Source organism: Brachyhypopomus gauderio, unplaced genomic scaffold (genome assembly GCF_052324685.1).
Source record: "Brachyhypopomus gauderio isolate BG-103 unplaced genomic scaffold, BGAUD_0.2 sc88, whole genome shotgun sequence".
In the NCBI taxonomy this organism is placed as follows: domain Eukaryota; kingdom Metazoa; phylum Chordata; class Actinopteri; order Gymnotiformes; family Hypopomidae; genus Brachyhypopomus; species Brachyhypopomus gauderio.
In genome coordinates, this window is record NW_027506909.1 from 692,542 (window position 1) to 719,093 (window position 26,552).

At 43.5% G+C, this 26,552-nt stretch overlaps 1 protein-coding gene across 1 annotated transcript in view; it reads left to right on the plus strand.

Annotated features, from left to right (window-relative positions):
* Positions 1 to 2,256: 2,256 nt before the first annotated feature.
* The window catches only part of ephb2a (eph receptor B2a), a 42,479-nt gene continuing 18,183 nt past the window's right edge, over positions 2,257 to 26,552 (plus strand). The window contains exons 1-4 of the mRNA XM_076991958.1: positions 2,257 to 2,531; positions 11,750 to 11,814; positions 12,213 to 12,897; positions 25,588 to 25,743. Coding sequence (XP_076848073.1) covers positions 2,459 to 2,531; positions 11,750 to 11,814; positions 12,213 to 12,897; positions 25,588 to 25,743 — 979 coding nt within the window. The 5' untranslated portion in view covers positions 2,257 to 2,458. The remainder of the gene's footprint in view (positions 2,532 to 11,749; positions 11,815 to 12,212; positions 12,898 to 25,587; positions 25,744 to 26,552) is intronic.

Below are 26,552 nucleotides of genomic sequence, written 5' to 3' on the forward strand. Positions count from 1 at the left end.
GTCAAGGCAGATTAGAGCTGATTGGATTGTAGGTGCCATGTGTGACCCACAATCTGTGCTCTGTGTGTATTAGTAGACAGGAGGGTCACTGATCTCCCTGGGCAAAGGTTTCCATGGGAACGACCCCGAGATCCTCTAGTCTGCTGTCTTTCAGCCTTCAGTCATCTTGAGGCACAATTATTCTGGATTCCTTTATGTCAGTTCCATATTCTTCTGCTCTATTTCCTCTCTCTCTCTCTCTCTCTCTCTCTCTCTCTCTCTCTCTCTCTCTCTCTCTCTCTCTCCCTCTTTCTCTCTCTCTCTCTCTCTCTCTCTCTCTCTCTCTCTCTCTCTCTGCCCAGTTTATCCCTGGTTTGCAGCCACCTCTTGCTCCTAGCTTTTCTGTGCTTCTTTTGTCTAGTGTGCATTGTTGATGTACTTTTATAATGAGTCACCAAGTCACCATGGCTTTTCCTCCCACTTTTATATCAGCCAAAAACTTACATACAAAACAAATTCTGTTGCATTGCATTTTTTGTTTGCTTATATATATATATATATATATATATATATATATATATATATATATATATATATATATATATATATATATATATATATATGATGAAGAACTTCCCAAAGCAATTTTCCCTATAGAAATATATTGCCTTGATTTTTAATACCTACATTTAGGTTCATATTCAAGGGTTATTTCAGGCCATATTAGCGAATATCGAAATAATTATGAAATAATGTAATAATGAAAGTGGCCAGCTATGCTATGCCAGTTGCAATTGTGCAAGTTCTCATATTGGGGTTAAAGGTCATGTATACAGATGAAGAAGCAGAGTGACACGATCTGTCAGCAATCTGCACTTTGCATACTGATACGGTTAGAAGTACTTAAGAGAGATTCTAGGGCAGGGGTTCTTAACCTGGGGGTCGCGACCCCCTGGGGGGTCGCGACGTACTTCCAAGGGGGTCGCGAATGTGACACAAAATAAGGTGTTTTCTGAGTTAAATGTGCGACGAATCAGGTTCGGAGCTAAATTTTGTTGTTCTTTACTCAGCCTGGACAAGCGGAGCCACAACGTGCATGCGCGAACCTGAATCAAGACTCAGAATGAGGCAGGTTGATTCAGTAAAGTTTATTGAAAACTGCCTCATTGTGGCTGCGCTCGTCCAGGCTGGATTAACATGGAGCGTTTTGTAGAACGTCGAACTGAAAGTGGGGATGCAAAACGCCCACTTCCAGGAACTTCAGAACAGAAAAAAACGAAGAAAGTGAGAAAATATGAAAAGTACTTAGAATATGGATTTACGCAGACAAGCGAAGGAGAGGATGCACGACCGCAGTGTGTTCAGGGTTGCCAACTTTTCAAGATCGCTTGGAGTGAGATTTGAACCTGGAGGGGGTGGCGAGTGTAAATTGTTACCGGGCGGGTGTACAATGGACACAAATTAAGTGTTATATCGCGATCGATCACCGGTGATTGGTGCCAGAGCGAACTAGTAACTCATTGAATCATAGATATGGATCAGAGGTAAATAAACTAGTTTTTTTTTCGGCGTGAGAAATCGGATGTGTGGCGTGAGAGCGTGTGAAAATAGTCAAATTCGTGTGTCTCAGGCTCAATGCGTGAGAGTTGGCAACCCTGGTGTCTTGTTTGTGGCGAAGTGCTAGCCAAGGAAAGTCTCAGGCCCTCCAAGTTGCTACGCCATTTGCAGACGAAGCATTCGAGTTTGCAATCAAAAGCTGTGGAGTGTTTAGAACGTAAACGGGGGGGGGGGGGGGGGGGGGGGGGGGGTCGCGAAATTTACCTGAGCCTAAAAGGGGGTCGCACAGTGAAAAAGGTTAAGAACCCCTGTTCTAGGGGATTAAATGATTGATTCGCTAGACATCAGCCTTGTCTGAACCACTACCGTCTGTAAGTTTCTAATTCAAACTCTAGGTGGCGCTGTTGACGCTGATAATATATTGAGTGCAAACACAATAGATTCAGTAACGCATGTGCTATTTAACCTGAAAAATAATCTACTCGGATATTTTAATTTTAACCTTATAACCTTATTAACCTTATAAACTTGGAATAGTTTATAGTGTTCCTTAGAGACTATTTTACTAATCTACTTGGTGCTGCTTTCATATTAATAACAATAATAAAAACAATAGTAACCTATTATTACTGTTATTATTATTGTTGCTATTATTATTATTAAATAGTTAATAATATTATTATTATTACTATTATTAAATAGTTAATGAGTCAGTCATTAGTGCGCTGTCTGTCGGTTTGTAGATTAAAGCAACACATTTCCGTCCCCCATGTCTGTATTTTTTTGGTTTCGCCCAAACTTGGCGTAGTTGTGTGTTCAGCCTCCCCAATGTGGCTCATTCAATCGGTTGCTAAGACGGAGCTTTTACAGATGGGCCAGCGGATCATTCTTTATTGAATATTCAATCATTCTTTATTGTCATATGGCCAAATTTACAGCAGTTATGCTCATTGTTGGTTTATTATGGATAATACCACCATTGTGGGCTGTAGAAGGTAAGAAATATCGCATCCCGTCTTGTGTCTGTCAGAACGCGTGGTTTGAAATGTCAGTGAGAACTTGTGAGATGATTCTCCACCGTAGTGTTTCATCAGTGAAGAAATCATTAATTCTGCATGCACATTGAGTTTGAACAATAATAGCGATGCGTTTTTCTAGTACTACCTGCTTGAGTGTATCATCACCGTGTTCACTGCGGGTACTGGTGCAGGTGAAATGAAACTGCCAATAATATCAAAATGCTTCTTTTATATGTCTCGTAATTGCCTTTATGTTAGATCAACTGTTAGACTATAACTGCCAAGACAGTGTGTTAAGTTCACATATTAAATAACATCTGTGTTAGTCAAAGGAAAAGTTGTAGTGATAATAGTATTCTGCTCTGTCTGCTTGTTTCTTTTCTTTGATGCTTTATGTACATCAAATGATGAGTGAATATGCTGAAAACATTAAACAAGAACAGAACGAAATAGATTTGGGCTATTAAGCGATTTGAAGTGATTAAGCGATTTTATAGCCTAAAAGTAATTCTTTATATTCCTATCTGAAATGTAATGCGTTCCATGAATCTGAGCAATGCGTTGGAACATAGTGGGCCATGAGACATGCTTAAAGACTGTACTGGTACTGGGACCATTGTGACCACGTCTGCACATCTGCGGCTGCTGCTTACACATCACCTGAGTGCATCGGCACCGGCACCGGCACCCCGACGCCATAACCAAGCGAGCCATTCCACAAATAGAGCACACATACTACTTATATATATATATATATATATATATATATATATATATATATATATATATATATATATATATATATATATATATATATATATATACTACTTATATTATATATATATATATATATTGTGAGTCCAATACCAAAGTAACAATTTTACACCCCCCCCCCCCCCCCCCCCCCACCATGCATGCTGATGCTGTCTGCCTGTAGCGGGACAAACAGGCTTTGTTGTGTTGCTTACCTGTTGCAGGTCCAGGTGTGTGACAATGTATCTTGTAGCCTACCATGTGCACATAATTTCCCTGTTGTTCTTGCTTTTAGTTAATTTATGCAGAATAAACGTCTTTCCTCTGCCTGCACGCATTACCCTAGCAGACTCATTTGTAGACTGACTGAAGATTTTAGTTTAGCCATGGAGTCCCAGCTGGTCATTACATTAGGTTTGTTCGAAGCTTGTTCTTGGACTGTGAAATGAGTTTTATTAGTTTAACCTCCGTATTCTATGTACCTATGGGAGTGGTTCTGCAGTTCATGGAGCTTAATTACCACACAATTGATTAACACGTTGAGTCGTATATCAGCAGTTGATATGGATCATCCAAATAAATGAGAGTGTAAATGCTAAAAACGACTGGCAGGCTTAAATACGTATCCTTTTGTCTTAAAAAAATTAAGTAAAATAAAAAAGTTCAGACATTAGTTTGCCTGGAATTCTGTTACAAAATTAAATTCACAGCACACAGCTAGATTTCTAGCTTTGTATTTTCCAATTTTTGGTTTGTGACAGATTGTCAAGCAGTATTCGCAGCTGTCTAGATGTCCAATGTGTGCAGCAGAGTTGATACTTTCCCTCAGGAGGAAGGTTATTCTAGACACAAGCCTGTTCAACCAGTCACGTATCCATAAGGAACTGTGCAAAAGCTATGAATAAAGATTGAGATGAACTGCTGTTTTCTTTTACCTCCACTGGTTTAATTTATATTGGCAGAGTACATGCTGGTTCAAAGTTTAACCATTAGATTCAGTCATTACTATGGAATTCCTGATAAATATTTTTATTTGATTAAAGTGGGGGCATCTATGTAAACAATGTATCTATGTAATCTACAACACAGTGGACACTTGTGCACTTCTGTGATATGTGAGAGGAACTGGTGCTTGATTTTGAAATTGCCTTTGTGCACTGCAGTGTAAACTAATATTTGGGTGAAAACATCCTTGAGTCTATTATTCAACAATTTAATTTTAAATTTAAAGATCTAAATATTGAATATTGGGGTTATCTTTTTCTACCTGTATTTTTTTGTAAATTATATTCTATTCTATAGTCTATGAATAGCCTAACTTGACACTGCAGTTACAATTTTAAGAAAACATGGCAATTTCAGAACTGCGGCACCTGGTCTGTTACTTTAGCTGTTTACCCAGGATGCCGCTGGGGTTGAGAAGTGGGGGGGGGGGGGGGGGGGGGGGGGGGGGGGGGGGGGGACTTGAGAAGCCGGGACTCACCGCGGTTTAAGGAGGACAGATAGTCCGCTAGCATCAAGGAAAGTGAATTATGGCCACATCGTGTCTAAGTAATGGTTAGATTTGTTTGAAGTAGAAAACACCTGTATTGCACACATCTTATAAAAACACCATCTTGTAAAAACACTATGTTCTAGATATTTTTGTCTCATTACTATGTCTTATAAGCTGCCTTGTAATTGGGATTGAACATGCAATTATTATAATTTTTTTGATTTGACATGCATTAACACTTTTACTTATTAGCTATGAATATTTATATAACATTTATATGACCTAACTTTCACACTTTCTAAAAGCCTTGAGCATACCTCTATGCTTATGGTTAATTTCAATCATGAACATTGTACAAAAAATGTAATGTATAAATTGAATGTTTGTGTCATGCATAGTAATTGAATTAAATTATCTTTGAAAAATTCATCAAAGATTTTGTTTCTGGATCAGAGCAAAAATGCATTTGCATTTGAATACACAAACAAATAAATAAGAGATGGCTTTGTGCATCTCCATCACCACCTGGGCAACAGTTTGAGGTCATGTGATGTCTGCTGGTACTGGCTCCATATGACGTGTGTCAGACGGGGCCCTGGCCCTACTGCCCCCCCCCCCCCCCCCCCCCCCCCCCCATCCGTCTAGGGTAGGAGGTAGACCTCTACCTGGGTCTTCTGCCATCTTTGGGAGCCCTTATGTAAGGAGGGCGAACCTGCCGTGTTAGAGCCGTTGGCACAGCTTCTGGTCGTCTGGCCTGTGCATTGAGAAGAAAAACCACTTCCACCTCTCTCATCCGGGCAGGCATTTTATTTTTTCTTTTTGTTTTTTCATAATAATTTTTTTATTCTACAATTTTTCATTATGCAAATTTCAGAGGAAATTTTGCATGTAATTATGCGAACTGATTTTAGGGTGTGCCACCTTGTTCCTCTCTCTTATCACTCGTGTTGACTTGTAATGTCTGATTGGGATTTTGGGCTGTGCTAGCCAGAGAGACCTTGAATTGTCTCTCACGAAATGACAGAATTTTGTCTGCAGGCGTAGCAGGGGTCAGAATAGTGAAATTATCAGGTATTCAAGAGGGACTTGGCAACTGCTTGACAACTTAATTATCCCTCTGTCTCCTCAGTTTTGTTTAATGTGTCAATTTGGATGGAATTGGGCGAGCTGGGACTGTCTTTTCAATGTTGGTTACATTGTGTGACTAATTTGCTGGGAAGCATGTTGTCCTAAATAAACAGCTAATTTTGAAATGCTATAAAATGTGCCACATCTAAACAGAATTCCTCTGTGCATCGTGTCGGATAAATACTCAGTGCGCACGTATAGCTTTTCCCTCAAAGCTGTTTTCTTTCATTCCGGCTGATTGAGCAGGTGTGACAGAACACGTCGTGTTTCCTTCGTTTTGTGGTTTCTCAGACTCAGCTGGCTCCTGAGTGCTAAGGCGGTTGGTGGGAAAAACGAGTGTCTTCCCTCTGTGGTCTATCTCAGCCCTCTGCCTCTCCACGTTTAAAATGGACGCAGTGAAGTGAACCTCTGTAGCTGCAGTTTTCTTTGTTGAAGGGATCCCGCTTGGACACGATGTGTCATTGACCCAGAAGATTTTGTTCCAAGGAGAATTGTGGGAAAAGTGGGCGAGCTCCCCGAGCTAAATATTCAGTACTCGGGAGTGATAAAAATCAGATGAAAAGTTAATTTGCTCTTATGGCCTGAAGCTACTAATCTACTCTGATGTCCACTGAGGCACAGATGTGATTTTCAAATGGATATGGATATTTTAGAGACCATCGGTCTTTAGTCAAAATACCACCCATTAGAAGTTCATAGAAAACTTCTGAAGCACACCATTTCCTGGATTTGTTTTACATAATTGGGGCTTCTATTTACCACCGAATCAATGGTAAATGAAAAGCTGCCATTTCTAACTGTGCAAATGAAGGTAGCCTGAACCACTCTTGATGTGGGCTACAGCCTTCTTTTTGTAGGGCTAGTTTTGTTCCAGATATCATTTTTTCTTTGATCTTGTACCATTAATTCCGATAAATAACCCTCATGTTATAGTCATGGCTTTGTAATTTGCTCACAGTAATCTGTACCCAGCAGTCATCCATGCCCGGGTCATGACACGGAATCACCGTAACATTCTCACTGTCAGCTCAGATTAACTTTACTGTCAGTCAGTACATATCATTATGCAACAGCTACCCCAGGCTATTTTGCCTAGCTAAAGAAAATCACTAAAGCTGTTGCAAAAATAAACACAAAGCGCAGAGATATTACGAAGGGAAAAAAAAAAATTTGAATTGTACAAATAGGCCTATATTCTTTTTTTCTTGTAATGAAGCTTAAACAAGACTTTGACATAGCATACACTACAGTTCCCCTAGTGTGATATCGTTGACACATCCCTGACTCAAGGAACATGTGGCCCATCACACTTCCCTCCTGACTTCATTAATGATGGACACTAGTTTTTATACTGCGGTGTTCATTACTATTTTCATTATTTCATTAATGACTTTTTTTATATGACTTTTTTCATTTGAATTTTTGAACTCTTAATTTGTTTCCACATTGAGTATTTGACTAAACAGACAGCAGTCCCGTGGTGTTCTGGTTGCACTACTGAAGCATCAGGGCTCTGGTGCTCCGTCTCGCTCCGCGTGTGTTTAGGAGCTTGGCTGCTTTTTTATCTGTGCCCAGCGTGCTGATCACTGATTGGCCGAGATGAATGAGTGGGGAGTGTCCAGACGTGGGTGTTTATCCCAGCCCCTGTTCCTCATTGGCATAGCAATGCAGTCCTTGTAGTTCAGTGGCCATGCTGATTGGTCACTGGGGCTGTGTATTATGAAAGCACTGCTACACTGACCCTTTGCCCCTTCGGCCATACAACATCCATCTCCTGCTCACCAATGTGAGCTGCCCTTATTATCCAAGACATGCTCCATGAAAAGCTCTAAGATAATAGTGTCAGGCATTTGAGTAACTGAGGAATCAAAGCAGTAAATGATACAGACTGAATACCAAGAGAATCTTGTTGGACTCCTGAACATGAAACCATTAATTATAATTATTATATAATGACTTAATATTGCACACTCATAACTCTGTGATCAGAGGCTTTGATGGAACCTTAGAGATATTGTCTGTTTAATGGAAGCAGTTTGAACCGTTTATCAACATCAGCTTTTTGAAATGGATCCTTTTTTAAAACGAGTCAATCCTCACATTTACATATTTACCCACACTATATGAGTCACACACTGACCGAGTAAACGTTTCAGCAGCCCACCCACAGGCTGAGTGACAGTACTAGAACACGGAGGATCAATTGGCCCTGTCTCCTTTTCTAAATTGGGGATGCATTTCCTGCATGGTCCACCCAAGTCCACACAGTCCCGTGGCTGCAGTGGATCGCATGCCGTTTGTTCCATCTCTTACGTGTTCCACTCCTTTTGTCTGAGGGACATGATATTGAGATTTGTCAAACCCAGTGGTCCACAGAGGCGTTCGTTCTAACGGTGGTTCAGATCATTTAAACAGGTTCTCCTCTTTGTAGTCACCAATGAGGAGACACACTGGTCTCCTGTATGCCGGGGTAATCATGTATGTCATTCCTGCCATATATGGTCACTGTTATAAACGAGAAATCACCAATGCATATGCAAATGATGGGCCCAAGATTTTCCTTTAGTATTTTTGGTACGGTGGAATTTGCCCAAGACTGTGGTGGGCTGCTGAGTTTGTGAGGGATTTTCTAGCACATGTCATGTTTGATCAAAGCTCACTGTGAATTAATTAACTCCACATGAATAATTCAGCATGTTTCAAGTGCGATGCACGAGGCTTTTCACAGGCTCTCTTGGGAAAACAGACAAAGAAGCAACCTCATGATAGTATTCCACACTGGGAGGGATGAGAGTGTATTGTCATAAATAAACTCACCAGTGTTCATGTAAGATTGTTTATGGAAGATCTCAATGGGTAAAGTCTAATTATCGTATGTCCTTAAGAAGGTGCTTAAAATAAGAATCCAGCAGGTGCAGTAATGAATGTAGGTTACGATGGCTTTCAGAAGGTTTGGATTTGAAAAGCGACAGAAAGCAGGTGCATTTGAACCTGAAAGATGGTTCAGTAGCATCTCCAATATTTTTTACTTGTAGGTGAAAAAACGTCCAAAGTTTGATTTAAAAACTCTTAACAGTGTGACAGTTTGTCGAGTTGGAAAAAAACATTGTTATTATTTTGATTGACTTGTAGATGCAGCTGGATTTGAGATGTCATAACGAGGTCATCTTTCTTCAGTGCATGTCCGGACAAAAACAAAAATAAAAATAAAAACAAAAACAGTGATTTGAGTTGATTTGAAAGATGCTGTTTATTTCTTGGATCATGAAGAAATGTGTTACAACTGTGACTTGATGACATCCACCCCACACTGTGGCCGGGCTAAGAGAGACTCACAGGGCTAAGGGAGACCCACAGGGCTAAGAGAGACCCACAGGGCAAAGAGAGACCCACAGGGCTAAGAGAGACCCACAGGGCTAAGGGAGACCCACAGGGCTAAGGGAGACCCACAGGTCTAAGAGAGACCCACAGGACTAAGGGAGACCCACAGGGCTAAGGGAGACCCACAGGGCTAAGGGAGACCCACAGGGCTAAGGGAGACCCACAGGGCTAAGAGAGACCCACAGGGCTAAGGGAGACCCACAGGGCTAAGGGAGACCCACAGGGCTAAGAGAGACCTACAGGGCTAAGGGAGACCCACAGGGCTAAGGGAGACCCACAGGGCTGCCGTATCAGTGTACACCTCTGCATCTTCCAGCTACACCATGTCTTCAGCTCACATGCCAAGGACATGGGGAATGAAATGAATAAGACAAACACCAACCAACAAACAAACAATTAAATAAGTGGGACTCAAATTTGTCTTTTGGCATGGTGACCTAATATTCAGCGGAGCCTAGCCACACTTTCCTTGGGATTAATCCAGTGTGATGTACAGAGTGTGGCTTAGCCTGTAGGGATTAGTCCAGTGTGAGGTACAGAGTGTGGCTCAGCCTGTTGTTGGGATTAGTCCAGTGTGATGTACAGAGTGTGGCTCAGTCTGTTGGGATTAGTCCAGTGTGATGTACAGAGTGTGGCTCAGTCTGTTGGGATTAATCCAGTGTAACATACAGAGTGTGGCTCAGTCTGTTGGGATTAGTCCAGTGTGATGTACAGAGTGTGGCTCAGTCTGTTGGGATTATATTTGCTGGACTGGCACCCCCATTGCCCTAGTTTTCATTTAAATATTGAGCGAGTGAGATAAAGAGAGAAAGAGAGAGAGGAAGGGAGGTGTATTGCAGGAATGCTTTGACAGATGGAGTGGGGGTTTCATTTGATTGTGGAAAGAAAGACTCAGACTTTCTCTCTCAATCCTTTGCAGGTCTGTCTTTTTTAACGGCAATGATTAAAGAATCTGCTATTCAAACAGAGGTTTTTGCAAACTGCGATTTTGGACCTCTGTCAACTAGACTGTTTGAATATGTCTCGGCTCGTACGATTGTCACACATTCTCCCCGGCTACATCCGCCACTGTCATGGTTATATCCAGAGCCCCAAACACCCAGTGGTGCTGCGTCTGAGCAGAATTGCGCAGGTTGTCCCTCAGCTGCAGAAGCTGCTGAAATATAAATGAGCCACTTAAAGGCACGGTCTGTATGGAGCCAGTGTTTAACAGGGATCCCAGGATTTTGTGTTGGGGGGGTTGAGGGAGGGGATCCCTGCCCCTCACCAAGTCCTAATACAGAAATGCAGTAGACAGTCTCTTTTTGCCCATATAAGGCCCATATAGCGCCAATATACTCTGACAAACCTCCACATTATCATTCCACACGTGTAGGATTGGTTTAAGATTGTTTCACTTTATTCCATGAAACACAGTGACCTCTTGTATATGCGGAAGCAGCAGGTATAACTCCTGATTCATTTTAATAGCCTCACTGTCCAGCCCACTCAATACCCTACTGCCTCTTTGAACAGAGAGTGCTGTTGAGTTAATGAATGGATGGCCAGTGAGTTCATCACAAACTGCTCACTGAGTTTGCAGAATCTTCAGGGTGTTTTTGCACACCTGCCATATTTGCCTCCTTTGATTTTGGCCCTGTCTTGTAAAACGTGGTTCGGTTTGACGTCTTCAAAGCAGCCCGGTATGTTATATTCTTGAGCCCTCTCTCTGTAAATCGTCCTGCAGAGACTGATGGTGGAAGGTCGTTCCTATGGTCTCTGTAGACGTGCAGTGGTTTAGTTGGGCAGAAACCGGCTGAATAATTGAAAATGTGTCAGACAGCGGGTCCATTTGGGAGCAGTTTTATACCATGCGCAGTAGAGGAGGAGAAGGAGTCTCACTATGCCTGGACACACAGTGTGTGGGCCCGTTTTCTTTCTCCCTTTTTTCTTCCTTTCTTTATTCCTTCCGCCCACCCGTGCTTCTGAGAAACCGACCTGCGCTCTCCAACGCAAATAATTCAACTGGATTTCTGAGTCTGACCTGGATTGCGTTCCATAAAACACCTTGGCATAATAATATATAGGCCTACGGATATCCTCTTGGTCATATATTAGCCCTCACGTGCTGGATTAACGTTAATGTTATGTAAGCCTAACCCCGCCGGACAGGCGGGACCGACTTTATGCTCCTAGACAGATTGAAATTGTGTAGGTTCGCAGATCTCAGAAAGCAAGGAAATACATTACTGATGGTACCAGACACCTTTTAAGCCAATAAGAAGCCTTTCCTTTCCTTTAGGATTAAATGTGCAACTAGAACCATTGTTTTTCTACATGGCATAATATGTTATTGTTGATTTAGCATTCAGCGAAGCTGTTTATTATGGATGATAATTAAAATGTAATTGCAGCAGCTACATGGCCCTCACGTGTCCCCACCCTGTGTTTCTTTCAGATGTGCTGATGGACTCGACGACGGCCACAGCCGAGCTGGGCTGGACAATATACCCGTCAATGGGGGTGAGGGTTACCGAATGGCCCAGCTCTGCCTTTTATATGTGCATTTTGTAAATGATTTGCTGATTTACGTTATATAAAGTCGGTGCTGCGCTGCACAAATGCACAATGACTCACCATGTTCAACACCGCAAAAATAGCATTTGAATGTATTCCAAATGAAGTATAATAAAGCATACTGAGTTTTTACAGCAGTAGGTGTGTGTGTGTGTGTGTGTGTGTGTGTGTGTGTGTGTGTGTGTGTGTGTGTGTGTGTGTGTGTGTGTTGCCTGTATGGGGCATATAAACAGTAGATTGCTTTTACAAAAGCGCGGCGCCTCCTGCAGACGTTTGATCAACATGTTTCAGCTCTTTAGAGGACATGCTTCCGTTTCACAGCTTCTCCTCTGCTCTGTTTCCAGTGGGAGGAGGTGAGCGGCTACGATGAGAACATGAACACCATCCGCACCTACCAGGTGTGCAACGTCTTCGACACCAACCAGAACAACTGGGTGCGCACCAAGTACATCCGTCGCCGTGGCGCCCAGCGCATCCACGTGGAGATAAAGTTCTCCGTGCGAGACTGCAGCAGCATCCCCAACGTCCCGGGCTCCTGCAAGGAGACCTTCAACCTCTACTATTTCGAGTCGGACTCGGACGTGGCCACCAAGGCGTACCCGGCCTGGATGGAGAACCCGTGGGTCAAGGTGGACACCATCGCGGCCGACGAGAGCTTCTCGCAGGTGGACCTGGGCGGCCGCGTGATGAAGATCAACACGGAGGTGCGCAGCTTCGGCCCCGTGTCCCGCCGCGGCTTCTTCCTGGCCTTCCAGGACTACGGCGCCTGCATGTCCCTCATCGCTGTGCGCGTCTACTACCGCAAGTGTCCCCGCGCCGTGCGCAACGGCGCCGTCTTCCCCGAGACCCTGTCCGGGGCGGAGAGCACGTCCCTGGTGGCGGCCAGGGGAACCTGTGTCCCAAACGCGGAGGAGGTGGACGTGCCCATTAAACTGTACTGCAACGGAGACGGAGAGTGGTTGGTCCCCATCGGGCGCTGCATGTGTAAGGCGGGGTACGAGGCGGTGGAGAACGGCACCGTCTGCAAAGGTGAGTTTGCCTGAAGATTGGGGACTGGTTTGATTTAAATTAAAATACGTTTAATATACCGACAAATATTAGTTTTTCAGGCCTGTATATCATTGAAAGAAATACATGATTGTCATTGGTTTATGTATGTATTGTTACAATGAAATAATTGTAATTCAGAGTATATCTGGGCTTATAAAGGAGAGGGGGCTCTCTCTTCCCTGCGTGCGCATGAGTGTGTGTGTCACACAGCCCTTCAGTTAAAAACCTCTCGCTAGGCTCACACTCTCTCTGGAATGATGAGAGGCAGGAAGACATCAAGTCATTGTGTCTCTCCACATCTCCATCTCAAAATCTGTGCAGGTTGTGCCTAATGATACACAAGTATACACACGCGCACACACACACACACACACACACACACACACACACACACGCACGCACACACACACACACACACACACACACACACACACACACACACACACACACACACACACACACACGCACGCACGCACTCACCTACACTCACGCTAACATTATAACATGAGGATATGTTGGTTAAGTATTAATGCATGAAATGAGTGTTCCTCCTCCTGTAAGGGGAATGGAGCAATAATGAATAGAGATCCTTCAGTCAGCGGTAATGCGAGTGAGATGGGTCTGAATGACTGGGAGGATTTAGGGAGACGCTGTATTTCGCCCTCTCCTGCCTCTCAGCAGATATGATTACATTCATAGAGAGCTGAGCTGCAGTGAGGAAATGTTTCTGGCATAGTTCTCCTGGGCACTGTTGACAGAATATAAATTACTAATGTCCCTCCATCTGGAGCAGTTGATGGATGGAAATCGGCAATATCCTCGCCGAGCGCAGGGCAGATTGTCTCCTTTATTTCCCCTGGTGTTAATTCCCCTCACTGCCACTGCTTTAATGACACTACTAATTGACTAATTTGGAGTGTGGAAGGGGTGCGGCGTGGACGTTTAGACACGGCTCTCCCTGGCGATTCGGTTCAAATATCACGCACAGCTAATATATCCCCCCGAGGTGGTTAACAAAGAAGTGTGTGTAGACAAAGGGATTTGAGAGCTCTGTGTTCTGACATCATTGGAAACAGTAGTATTCTCATTAGTGGGTGGTAATGATGTAATGACTTGATTATTTGTAAGTCTTTTGTTATTTTAGGGCATATCAATTAAAAAACATTTATATATAGTGAATTGTACATTTGGGTGGTGTAAGTCCAAAATACAGTGGCAATTGATCTTATCTCATGGAGAATATAAACCCCAGGCCCCAATTTTTAGCCAGAATTATTAAACGATATATTAATAATCATGATTCATGAATTATGAAAGTCAAAGTCTCAGAACAGCTGGATCTCAGATTCTTAAAATTCGTAATGCACTGACATGAAAATTCTAGGTCAGTGCTGATAATTAGGATTTTTATATCTTTGGATAGCGAATAAACACATTATTAATGACTTAATAATGATAAATGAATTAGGATGGGCAGCTTTGCTATAAAGTTTGAAAAGAATGTGTGTTTCCTAAAAAAAAAATAAAAAGTAGTTCAGGCAGTACTGGTGATTTTAAAAAGGTATCTGCCAATCACAGGAAAGTCAAAATACATTATTAATCCCTATTTGGAAAAAGATTATTAGAAAGTTAAATTCCTGACAAAAAAACTATGGTACAAAGAGCTCTTGGCTGAAGCAGTTACCGCATAATAATATTGCAAAATACCTCCAGGCATTTGGTGTCTTCACGCACGTGCATAGATGTTTCCGTCATTCCGCATGTGACGACTGACCACTGACATATTGAACCGTTTGGCTATTGTGCTTCTGAACTAAAACATGTTTTAAATATAAAGATATAAATATAAATAAGATATAAATAAAGATTTAAAGATTAAAAAAACTTCTACTTTTCTGTGCCAAATAAAGCACGAGTTAAAATAGACCTTGAAAACTACATGAGGAGAATCCTTCATATCTACACTTAATCTATGTTTTATAACTAGCCCATGGAGTATAAGCTTGCGCAGGAATGAATTAACTCTGTTTTAAGCATGTGGAATACAGCCAAAGTGAAGTTTCCAGCCAAGATTGCATATGTATGCAAACATAATGAGCACACCCTTATATACTGTAACAGCTTCAAATCAATATTGCTTTCCCAGGGGGTTATAATGAACACTCATTTCATCATGTTGTGTTTTCAGCTGCAGGCTGAGGTTGCAGGATCTTCCCCAGAGGACCTCTTTACAAGCCTTACAGAACCGACCCCCCCCCCCCCATCCCCCCAAACCCAAGTCTGATTTAACCAAAGGCAGGCATAAGACATTCAGTTGCTTGTATATGATGAATGAGTTCTGAATTGAGGCTAACCCTCAAGGTGTGCTATTACATTTTGTGATGTACTTCGTACTTTTTCGGGGTCACCGCTGTCAGGCCAGGACATCTGGAGGGGGACGCATGGTAAACGGGTCCGGTGACCTTAATGGTGTACCGCAGCTGGTCAAGGTCAGCTGTGTGCGTGTTCTGGTATTTGTGTTAGCTGGTTACGCCATTGGCCTCAGTGTCAGGCATGGAGACCACCACTGGTACAAGACCAAAATGGAACTGTACTGTAGATCTCTAAATCTCTCCACAGGACATGAAAACATCGCCAGCTGCCTGCCACAAGATCATAATAACAAGAATAGTGTGAATAGCCTAGAAAAAGATTTAATTTCTAACATCTAAGTTGAATCATTGTGGTTATATTCGAAACTGTTATCTTGACTTGGTTAAGATTAATCGATGAAAGGCAGAGCCGGACTGGCTAATCAGGAGATTCGGGAGGAATCCCGATGGGCCGGCTCATGTCAGTCTCTAGTTTGGGCCGATTGGGAGGGAAAAATAATTTTGGGCTGGATTTGGGCATTAAACTCCCGTGCTGAAAAATGTCCCACTCCGGCCCTGATGAAAGGTACACTTAAACAACTAAATCTTTGCTGAACTAAGAAAACATTTGAAGACACACAATTTGATCAATCTGTGAAGTGGTCTGATATGAGCCCGTACGATACTGAAACACACTGTACAGAGAATGAGTAATGCATATAGAGTCACACTGCTAAGCTTTACCCTTGGTTTGAAAAAGGACCTCTTTGACACATATCGGCTACGAGGGTGGCACAGTGCCTTTGCTATCTTTGAGACCAGGCAGCGTGTTGACGGTGGCGTAACGGTACTGAGAGCATGGGCTCTGGAAAGTCCCGGTATAAACACGATTACTCACAGTAGAGGGAGAGCAGGTCACTGCAGCTAGCCTCCAGGTAAGAACCCAGCTGATGCACGCTAACCAAATCTCGCCAGCATGTCTGGGAGATGCATGGCAGATTATTCTATGAAATTAGTGTACTTTAGGAAAGATGGAAATGGAAAGTCCAAACCAAATTTAAATTAAATGGCAAATTCATGTATAAACATAAATGGAGATATACAGTTAATAACACTGTACGAAAAGCACAAGAAAAGCATACAGACCATAAAGAAATCACAGAGATTTGCAAAATTGTTTTGGCCAGATGGCTTCTATGTCTGCACCAACAATAGGCCAGCACTAACACTGACACTGTCTTTTTAGTTAATAAAATAAAAAAGAAATGAATAAAAATAAAAGAAGCAGTATTCTAATGGGCTGTGAAATACACAGTGCAGTGTAGGAGAAATCTATTGCCCTGTGGTGGGAGCACACACAACACACCTGAGTGAGTGAAGGTTTCTTTATTTTTCGATCCGGATGGGAGAGTCATCCAGAGTGCCTCACTACACCCACGCTTGCTTTTAGAACCACACACTGATGTCACCCCCCTTGAGATCCTCGTTCCACTCAGACAGACAGTACCTGTCTGCTACTAGATAAGCAGTTACAAAGTTGTTGCCAAGAATACAAGGCATACATATTCTAGTGCCAATCACACTTTTATGTCTTGAAGAATTATCACTCTACTCTTGCTATATTATTATTCTATTATTCTAATGATCATTCTACTAATTGTAATACACTAATTGTAATACACCACACCCATGTGGTATGATCATCATTTCTTGTCATGCAGCAAGGCAAGCCAGACATTTATTCACCTCTTAGTCCTGTAAGTACATTAATACAAAGAATAAAAATGCACAAGATGTAGGACAAATAAGAAATAAAACATTTAAAATGTTATATGAATAAAGAAGGAATGATTCATTTTAGAGTATGGTGAAAATGGTTATTCTGAGTAATTGTTAGAGCAAGTTTGTTGCAGTTGATCCTCTTTGACTCAGAAATCACCTACATGTCACGTATTTTGCGCTTTTCTCTCGACGGGCCTGACTGGGAGCTGCGTATATTTTGGACATGAGGCTTGGGAAGGTGACCTTGCTGTTGTGACAGTAGTGCAGTAGACAGAGTTCAGGGGGCGGCTGACATTGATTGTCTTGACATGGATGAGTATTTTTTTGTCCTCCCAGTTAGAGATGTAAGAAGCGTGGTGCCTTTGACTGTTAACTCCGATAAGTCTGATAACTCTTAACACAGTGTAGCTGTAAGCTTCATAATCCAAGCCCCCCTACTGCATAATGTAATGTTTTTGTCAGAAAATACTTTTATGGATGTATAAAATTATGTTTAATGTTATTCTAGCCCAGATGAGTGATAGTGATAACATTGCTTCTGATGCTTTAGGCATTACTAGGTTAATTAAAGTTACTACATATGTTTAAGTATGCCATGTCTATATTTGATGTTTCTATATTTTTTCAGCTTCAGGCATGTTTTACTACTTCGACTTTTATTTAAAGTGTAATTATCCAAATGATTAATTACAATTCCTTCCATTCCTGAGTCTAGTTGCATTTTGTTTTTGTACTGACTATTAAATTATGGAATATTCTTGAGCACGGCGAGCCAATCAATCTGCCCTGTCACCAGCAATTCACCTTGTGTTCATATACATTATGAGAAAGGTCACTTATCTCACTGGTCACTGGTTTGTTGTCCACAGTACCATGTGTCCTGGCTGCTTCCCACAGAGTTACAGATGCAGCAGCATGTATTCTTGTGGAAGTATAGATTTAAGGGTTCCTAAAGCCTTGATTCTACTATGGTAAAATCTGATTGATTTGTTATATATTTATTTCATATGTATGTGAATATCATATGTATATTACTATTATGTAGTGTATCTATTATTTTTGTCTTTAAAGCATTTTAGCCCACTGAAAGGTTATATTTCTCTTATATTTGCATTATAAGATCTTAAACAACATCAGACATTTTTCCTAATCTATTGCCTTTACCAATCTCCCACTCACACTGAACAACACAGTACATGCGCCAGGATCATACACTGTATGTTAACAGACCGCGTTGGATCCTGCTAGCTAGCCCGTGATCTGGCTTCGGGCTGTCCGAGCCGGACATCTGCGGCAGGGTGAATCTATGCTGAGGACCGGCCGTCTGTGCCAGCCCTGCCAGGCCTTCCTGTCTTTGATGGGAAGCAGGTGTCCTGTTGTCATCGATGAGGGACTCATTGATCAAAGACCCGTCAGGAGTCCGGGCCGGGTCTGTGCGTCCCCGGCAGGCAGACAGTGTCGGGTGAGTGGGGCCCGTCGTTTGGCTCTTCTCCTCACGCCTCTCCTCTTTCTTTCAGACGCCATGAAAGGAAAAGTGCCTCAGACGAAAAGAAAGGCGAGCGAGAGGGGTCTTTTGTTATGCCGTGTATCTGTCCTGGATCAAATTTGAGATATCTCCCTAGGTGTAATATGGCCTTTTCTGTTCCTTTATGTTGAAACGCGCCTCCCGCCACAGAGAGCGGACCTGTTACGGTTTGGGAGCGTCGGGACGCCACCGTCGTGCCTCGCTCGGGCCAATCGACCTACTTGGGGGACATAAATTGTGCTTAAAATGGCTTAAAAGCCATCATCAGATGATCCCGCGCTCAGACACAGGCACACCTGCTCGGATGAGGGACAAAGAAGCCACAGGAGGGTTGGGATGGGGCAGAGCACACGCGCCCTCTGCAGCACGGCAGCTGTGGAAGTCTGGCTGCTATCACCCTCATCAGCCTCTATTCTCGCAGCCAAGCGCATTACTAAACTTTTCACGGCAGCGCCTCGGACTAAAGCGTTTGTGTGAGCGAGGCTGGTCCAGTGTACGTCACCCTGTACGCTCGGTCCCTCCGCCCGGAGCAGCTCGCGTGGACGGGCCGCTCGAGCCGGGCATGTGAAGTCACTGTGAAAGATTCTCACACGTATTGTTTCTCTCCCGCCTACATAAATATATGCTTGCATTTAAACAAGAAAACAAATTCTTGTGCACACAAAGGCACGATTGTTCGTTCTTAGTTTGTGGTTAAGTGTAATGGGCAGCAGAGTCTGATTTGTTATATTAAATATTGTTGCTCTCACGCATTTCTGCAACAGTGGGCTATTTCTCTTTCTCTCTCACACACACACACATATGTAGGTACACATATGTAGGTACTGCACCCATGTACCACCCATGTACTCTGTCTATATACAGTATAGTTTATTTGATATCTACTGTACTGTCATCTTTTGCTATTTCCTGTTTTTGAGTGTAGCTGTTGGCCAAGGGCAAGATTATTTACTGGTTTGCACCAGTCAAGGGGTTTGATGGACTGTCACTTTGAACTGATTTCTGACCGTACAAACCAAATCCAGCTGCACGTGCCCAGTAACAGTGTCTGGCTCACTTTAGCTTTGAAGTTCCTGAGCATAACACTGTAATGTTTCTGGCTGGCATGTCTGTGTCACCCGGCACCCGATGTCAGCTCACTTCCTCGACACCTGCAGTGTACCTGAAGGCCTGCGTGCTGTGGTCCTGCGTTCACGACGACGGGTCCCAACACCCAAACACCCCCCCCCCCCCCCCCCCCCACACACACACACACACACAAACACACACACATCTCAAACACACACACACACACACACACATCTCCACCCCCCCCACACACACCCACACACACACATACACACACACACACACACACACACAAACACACACACACACACACACACACACAAACACACACACATACACACACACACACACACACACACACACACACACACACACCCACACACACACACACACAAACACACACACACACACAACACACACACACACACACACACACACACACACACACAAACACACACACACAACACACACACACATACACACACACACACACACACACACACACACACACACACACACACATCTCCACCCCCCACCATCCCACTGCATGTGGACCAGCCCCTTTGTCAGTGTTATATTATCAGCCGTCTCCATTCACCCGTTGCCAGTGCTCTCCCCAGCGGCACAGCTGATGACTGACGCGCTCGCATTTCGCTGTCAGGCGCACAAAGAGAGCCCAAAGCATCGTGGGTATGCGATGTTGACACCACACAGTCAGCGCTGGACCGGGTGTCACAGTGTCATATAAAAGAGCTTGTCGGGTTAACGCACAGCCCTTTGTCTCAGGTAGAGGTTAGCAGATGGAGTTGACACCATTAATATTTACAACTCCAAATGAAATGAATACATTTCAACTGTCAGTCACAGCACAATGGAGGCAGTGAGCAGAAAACAGCACCCTGAGGAGCAGCTTCTGAGCCACTGGGGACTAATGAAATATTAACATCAAACACCATGAATGAATACATAACACCAAATATCTGCCAAATATCTGGCCTGTCTGTGACTAAACTGGTTTTGACACCTTTTTAGACAAGAGTTTTTTGTTCCTTTTTTGTAAAAGTACCCTGTATTCATAGTCAGTAATCTGTGAAAATAAGGTCCCCTGGGTGTATGGTATGGTGTTCTAAACAAGGAATGTATGATGTAACTCTGCGCCAAAATTCAGCAAAGTAATAAATCTTGGAGCGAATGTTCCAGCAAAAGATTTGGGCTTTGGGCTCTGGAGTCAGTTTCAGTGGAATAGATGAGAATGTCTCCCGGTGTTGTCGAATGTTCAGGCCACATCAAAAAATTAAGCTCAGTGCAGAGTCCACCCTCTCTGGGCCACTTCTGAATCCCTTTAGAGCACACCACAATAGAAGGATTGTGGTCAGTTGGGATTTTTTTTGCAGGTATCAGTTGCTTGCAGGAACAGGCCTATCATGCAGACTATTTAAGGAGAGATGAAACGAGCTCTTCTTGACAGAATATGGTTGTTCTGATTATAATAAAAAATACCTTCCTCTGATTTTTGGCGAGATGCGCAGCGTTGAAATCTGAATTCAGCCGCCTGTGGGTCGGACTTGCATCGAACTGCGGTGTGGTTAGAGCTGTGGTGAGTCTGCCTTCTGACAAGACACAATAGAGGTGGTCAGGTTCTGAGGAAACGTAACCACCACGGCCACCCCCACCTGACCACACACAACCCAGATATTCTCTAGTTGGCTCTTCGTAACATTCCAGACATTAGCAACAAAGCTCTCATAAAGAGGCTCAGAGTGCCTTCATTCTCCGGAGGTTCCCTCCCCTTAATCCTGGAGTGCTCGGATCTCCAGAGCATGTGTCTCGCAACGCTGCCCTTCGAAATGAGTCCTCCGTCCCGCTGCTTGTCCCCAGCCCGGGCCCGGCAGCCCCCCACTGCTTGTTGGACCCTCCCCACGCACTTTTAGAGCAGGATTCCCGTCTCCCACCGTCCCGATAATCCCGTGCCTCAGCAAAGAATTCAGCGCTAATCCCCTAGTCGTCTGGGCCCAGCGTTGAAAATCCGGTAGAATTCCCTTGGTGTCTATACGATGATGAAAACAAGATGATAAAGCAGCGGTGCAGTGTTACAGTTCAGTGGCAAAAGATAAGAAATGTGCACCGGATCTCTGAGAATTCCACATCTGTGGCTGTTTTCACTTTTGAAGTTATTAAAAAAGCTGAATTTTCAGGTGCAAGTAAGAAGCAATCGTTATGAGACACACTGCTACACCATTGTGTACGTTTTCTTTCTTTAAAACATGATCTAAGACATATTACACGAAGACGCCACCACTAATGCTATATTGCTAACTCGTTCTAGAAATACTGGAGTGTTATAATAGACATGGTACATCACGAAGGTCTGTTGGCATCTAAACCGCTAAGGATTCGGGCTGAGAATAACTACGATTGTGTGTGTCTGCCGCTTGCATTGGCGATGAGCTCGCCCGTCTCTGTGCTGACTGACGGTTCGGTGCCAGCCGCTGGGAGCGGTCTGGTCACGTGGTGTCTGCAGTATGCTGCGTGTGACTGGGGGCTCACGTTAGCAGCTCTTCACGGCAGCATTGTCTGTGGGGTGCTAGCCGGCCTGTCTGTCTCACTAGGGACTATTTTTTTCGTTCTTGTCTTGTGTTGTTTTTTTTTTGTACTTATTCAATTATTTCTGAACCTTTTATTTATTCACCCTGCATTTAGATGAGAATTGGTGAATAAATTGATGGTTTTAGGGTTAGCCAGTATGCATACCAAAGCATTTTTTTACAGTTATATTCAGTACATATATTTCTTCAATTTATTAGACTTTGCGTGAAGCTGTTAAGCCACATTAAGTTGTTTTAAAGTTGTAATTTAGTGCCAAAATCTTATTCAATCTCTCTCGCCATAACATTTTACGATTATTTTTAGTGCACAGAAGACATTGTAATGCTTTTTTGCAGTAGCAGTATCTATTTAAACCACCTTATGAAATATTCTCTGCACAGTTGTTTAACAAAATCAGTGCAATGTCATTTTATAGCAGCATTGGAGTAGCAATATGAGATGCATAGATCACAATTTATGACTTAGGGTCTATAGAAAGCATCACACTGTTTGTGTAGATTGGAGGTGGGACATAGGAGTGCAGGTTGTGCCCGGACACCAGCTGCTCTATGGGGCGGCGTGGCTGTCCCACAGACTCCTGACCTCTCTGCTGTGTCCCACAGACTCCTGACCTCTCTGCTGTGTCCCACAGACTCCTGACCTCTCTGCTGTGTCCCACAGACTCCTGACCTCTCTGCTGTGTCCCACAGACTCCTGACCTCTCTGCTGTGTCCCACAGACTCCTGACCTCTCTGCTGTGTCCCACAGACTCCTGACCTCTCTGCTGTGTCCCACAGACTCCTGACCTCTCTGCTGTGTCCCACAGACTCCTGACCTCTCTGCTGTGCTTTCACGCCCGTTCCCCAAACACAACCCGTCTGCAGACGCAGGCTAACACGCTTCACTGGGTCTTTCTCAGTCAACCTGGCTCTGGTCCTCATCTGTTTTCACATTTTCACATGAGCATTGTAGAGTTCCCCAGGCTGGATGTCAGCTACTGCTACCAGACTTTATTACCAAATATGAATTATTTGATTTTACAGAATTGCTCAGCCAGCAGTTTGTTGCAGTGAGGGTTTATTACAGCATATGAGTCTCATTTACAATCTAAAAAAAAGAGAATCACAATATTATTACTGAGGTACATGGGCCCAGAATGTTCCGAAGGACAGATTAGCCTGCAGGTTTCGGTCAAGGTTAGAAAAACGCATGTTGAAAAACTGTGATCTCAAACTAAATTATCTTATTAAGGCCTTGCTTATGGTCTGTAAATCCCTAACAGATTATTTGGAGACTATTTTATCCACATAATGCCAGCCATACTGACGGTAGACGTGGTGTTGACTTTATTGCTAGGTTGAGAGGGAGTAGAGTGATAATGAACTGGCTGAAGCTTAGTGCTTCATCTCCCATTAGACTGAAGCGGCATCAGAGTGCAGCCTGTTGGCAGACGACTTCTAATGGATATTAATATTTCTCCTGCTGTCTGCAACGCCAGGGAGACTCGCTCTGACAGCTGTGGCTGTGCGCTGCAGTAGACCGAGCAGGCCGAAGGGCAACCTCGTTTACGGGTCCCTCGAAACCAGCTGTGGACTCTGATCTGTGACACAAGACCTGCAGCAGATTGCATCAATGCCTTATAGGATTACAGGTGTCCTGGTGAAGAGCGCTGTGGTGCCAGTCACTGTAGTTGTTTATGGGACTGTGTCCTGCGTGTCCTGTAGGGGTGTCCTGTGTGTCCTGTAGGGGTGTGCTGTTTGTCCTGCAGGGATGTCTTATGTGTCCTGCATGGATGTCCTGTATGTCCTGCAGGGGTGTGCAAAGGAGTGCTGCAGTGACTGAATCTTTTAGAATCTATTAGTATTTGTCAAGCCCATTACTATTCCACAGTAGAAAGTAACTTAAAAATGACATTTAGTAGAACTTTTTGACATTGAAGAAATTGTTTTTTAAATCTATATAATTATACATTGATATCATTATCATTAGTCTTGAGGTTTTCTTTTTTTACTTGCACTGTGACTTGGAACCTGGAATGCTGCTTAAAATATTACAGAAATGATGGTGTGTCATATGTAGTGGTAGTAGAGAGGGTCCCAGTCATACATTAGTATAGTAAATTAGCTCTTTTATTTTCTCAGGCAAAGTCATAAGCTGGGCCCAGAACCTCGCCTCCCCTCTCCGTACCCGGGGGTCTCCGGGCCGTGGGCGCCCTGAACGCTCATGCCACACGGCTTATTGCATTACTGCTCATTTTCTTCTGTTGCCCTCCGCGGTGCTGCGGACATTAAATTCCATTCCTGCCCATTTAAGTTTCTGCCACTCAGCCCTCGGCCCGCTGTGGCGTCTCCGGCACCTCTCCGCGGGGCTCCCCTCTCGTGCCTCTCGCGCCCCGCCGTGAGGTGCGAATGCGGAATCTTCATAGTCGTGCTGGCAGTGAAGCAAACCCCCTGTCATCAATCACGGGCCCAGGGACCAGGCCAAGGCTAATGCTCTTCTCTCTGAGCCTCTGTGGGGTATTAGCCTAATAGAATGAGCTCCATTATACTCGCTCCCGCCGCTGTGTTGTCGGGGAAGGAGGCAGCTATGCACCTGCGGGAAAAAACGTGTCACGCGTTTGATTTGCCTTTTGTTCGTACCTTTATTGGCACAGTCAGGTTGTTATTTCTGTTTTTCATACAAGAGCTTATTTTTGGGATCCTGATAGTGGCTTTGCCTAGGGGGAGTGGTAGAAGTTGATTAAGTCGTAATGAGGAGATAAAGGTTGTTATCTTTTACTTGTCAGTAGAGAGAGATGAAAGATTCTTCTGAACTCTTTATTGCCTTGTCATGTTGCACATCTTACCCTCCGCATGCCCTAAAGTAATAGCGCCTCCAGTGTTTTCTCATAAGTGTCTAATATTAATGTCAGACCCTTTTGTGCGTTTAACTGCTCGTGAAAAACATTTAGCAAACAGTATATGTCAATGCACTAATGCCATAAGAAAAATAAACATACATGGAGTTCTGGATGATGTATGCAAATGCGCTTTTAGGTGGCCTGTGTCAGTATACTGAGATATTGCTGTGTGGAGCTTTAAAAAGAGGTCTAAGTGTCCATCTGCACCGCCGTCCCAGCATACATTGTGATAATGTATTGTTTATATGCCTGCCTACAGAGATACACACTGAAAAATAATAAAAACTGCAAAAACACAAGATGGTGCTTCTATATTTCTCTTAGTAGCTGTGTCTCACTTCAGTCTGTGTAACTTCAGAATTTCAGCTAAAGCAATAGGGCAGAAGTCTTCAGCAAGCACTCTGCTTCACCATGACCTCTGTACCTTCACCATGACCTCTGTACTTGTCTTTACCCAGCATGCTCCTCTGGGTTCTTCAAACCGTCCCAGGGGGACCAGCAGTGTCTCCAGTGTCCCATCAACAGTCGCACCACCACAGAGGGGGCCACCAACTGCGTCTGTCGGATCGGCTACTACCGGACCGACTCGGACCCTGTCCAGATGCCCTGCACAAGTATTTCCTTCCCTCACGTGCATTCACTGTGTTTAATCCTTGCATTTACATGCACACCAATAGCTCAAATTTCATCTGAGACAAGTAAGTCTGAAATATTAGTCTAGGACAAATAATGCTAGTCATTGTAGGCTGTGATCATGTAAAATGTGCAGTCCAGCTGTCATAGTCTTACTAAGTCATCTCACATTTGTAATCTTAATATCATCTTCATCCTAAATTCAAATCTGTGGTTCTGGTTGATTTCGGTGGCATTGTTCGAGGTAGATACTACAGTGTCAATGCTAAATGCTAAATGCTGAGTGTAGATCAAGCCAAGCCTAACGCACGCTCTCACGCCAAGCTCTCGCCACGTTTTTACAGCAGTCCTGGCACTATCACACGTGCGATGCCAGCTTTCTGATACCACAAAAAAAAACAATCAAACGAGAAACAAAAGAGGAAGGCATCCATGTTTTTTTTTTTTTGCGAGCATGAAGAGACATTTGCTTGGTATTCATTTGGAAAACAACAATGTGGATTTTAGAAAGAAAATGATTGCTGACATTTGTTAGGGTGTCTGGCTGAAGGAATGTCATTTTGACACCTTCAGGAAGTGTGGTAGAGTGCTTTGTTTTTTAGGACTTAAGGAACACACACACAGGTCAACTTTTTGTTTCGTTTTGAAGGGGGTGCTTGCCGTTATAAAGTCAGGCTGTGTTGCCGTGTGTGTAAACGCCACTTTAGACAGACTAAGCTGTTATTCAGCCCTGGTAAACATCTTCGTTCGGTCAAGTTTTATAGGCTCGCTAAGGGCTTAGTTGGGTTCT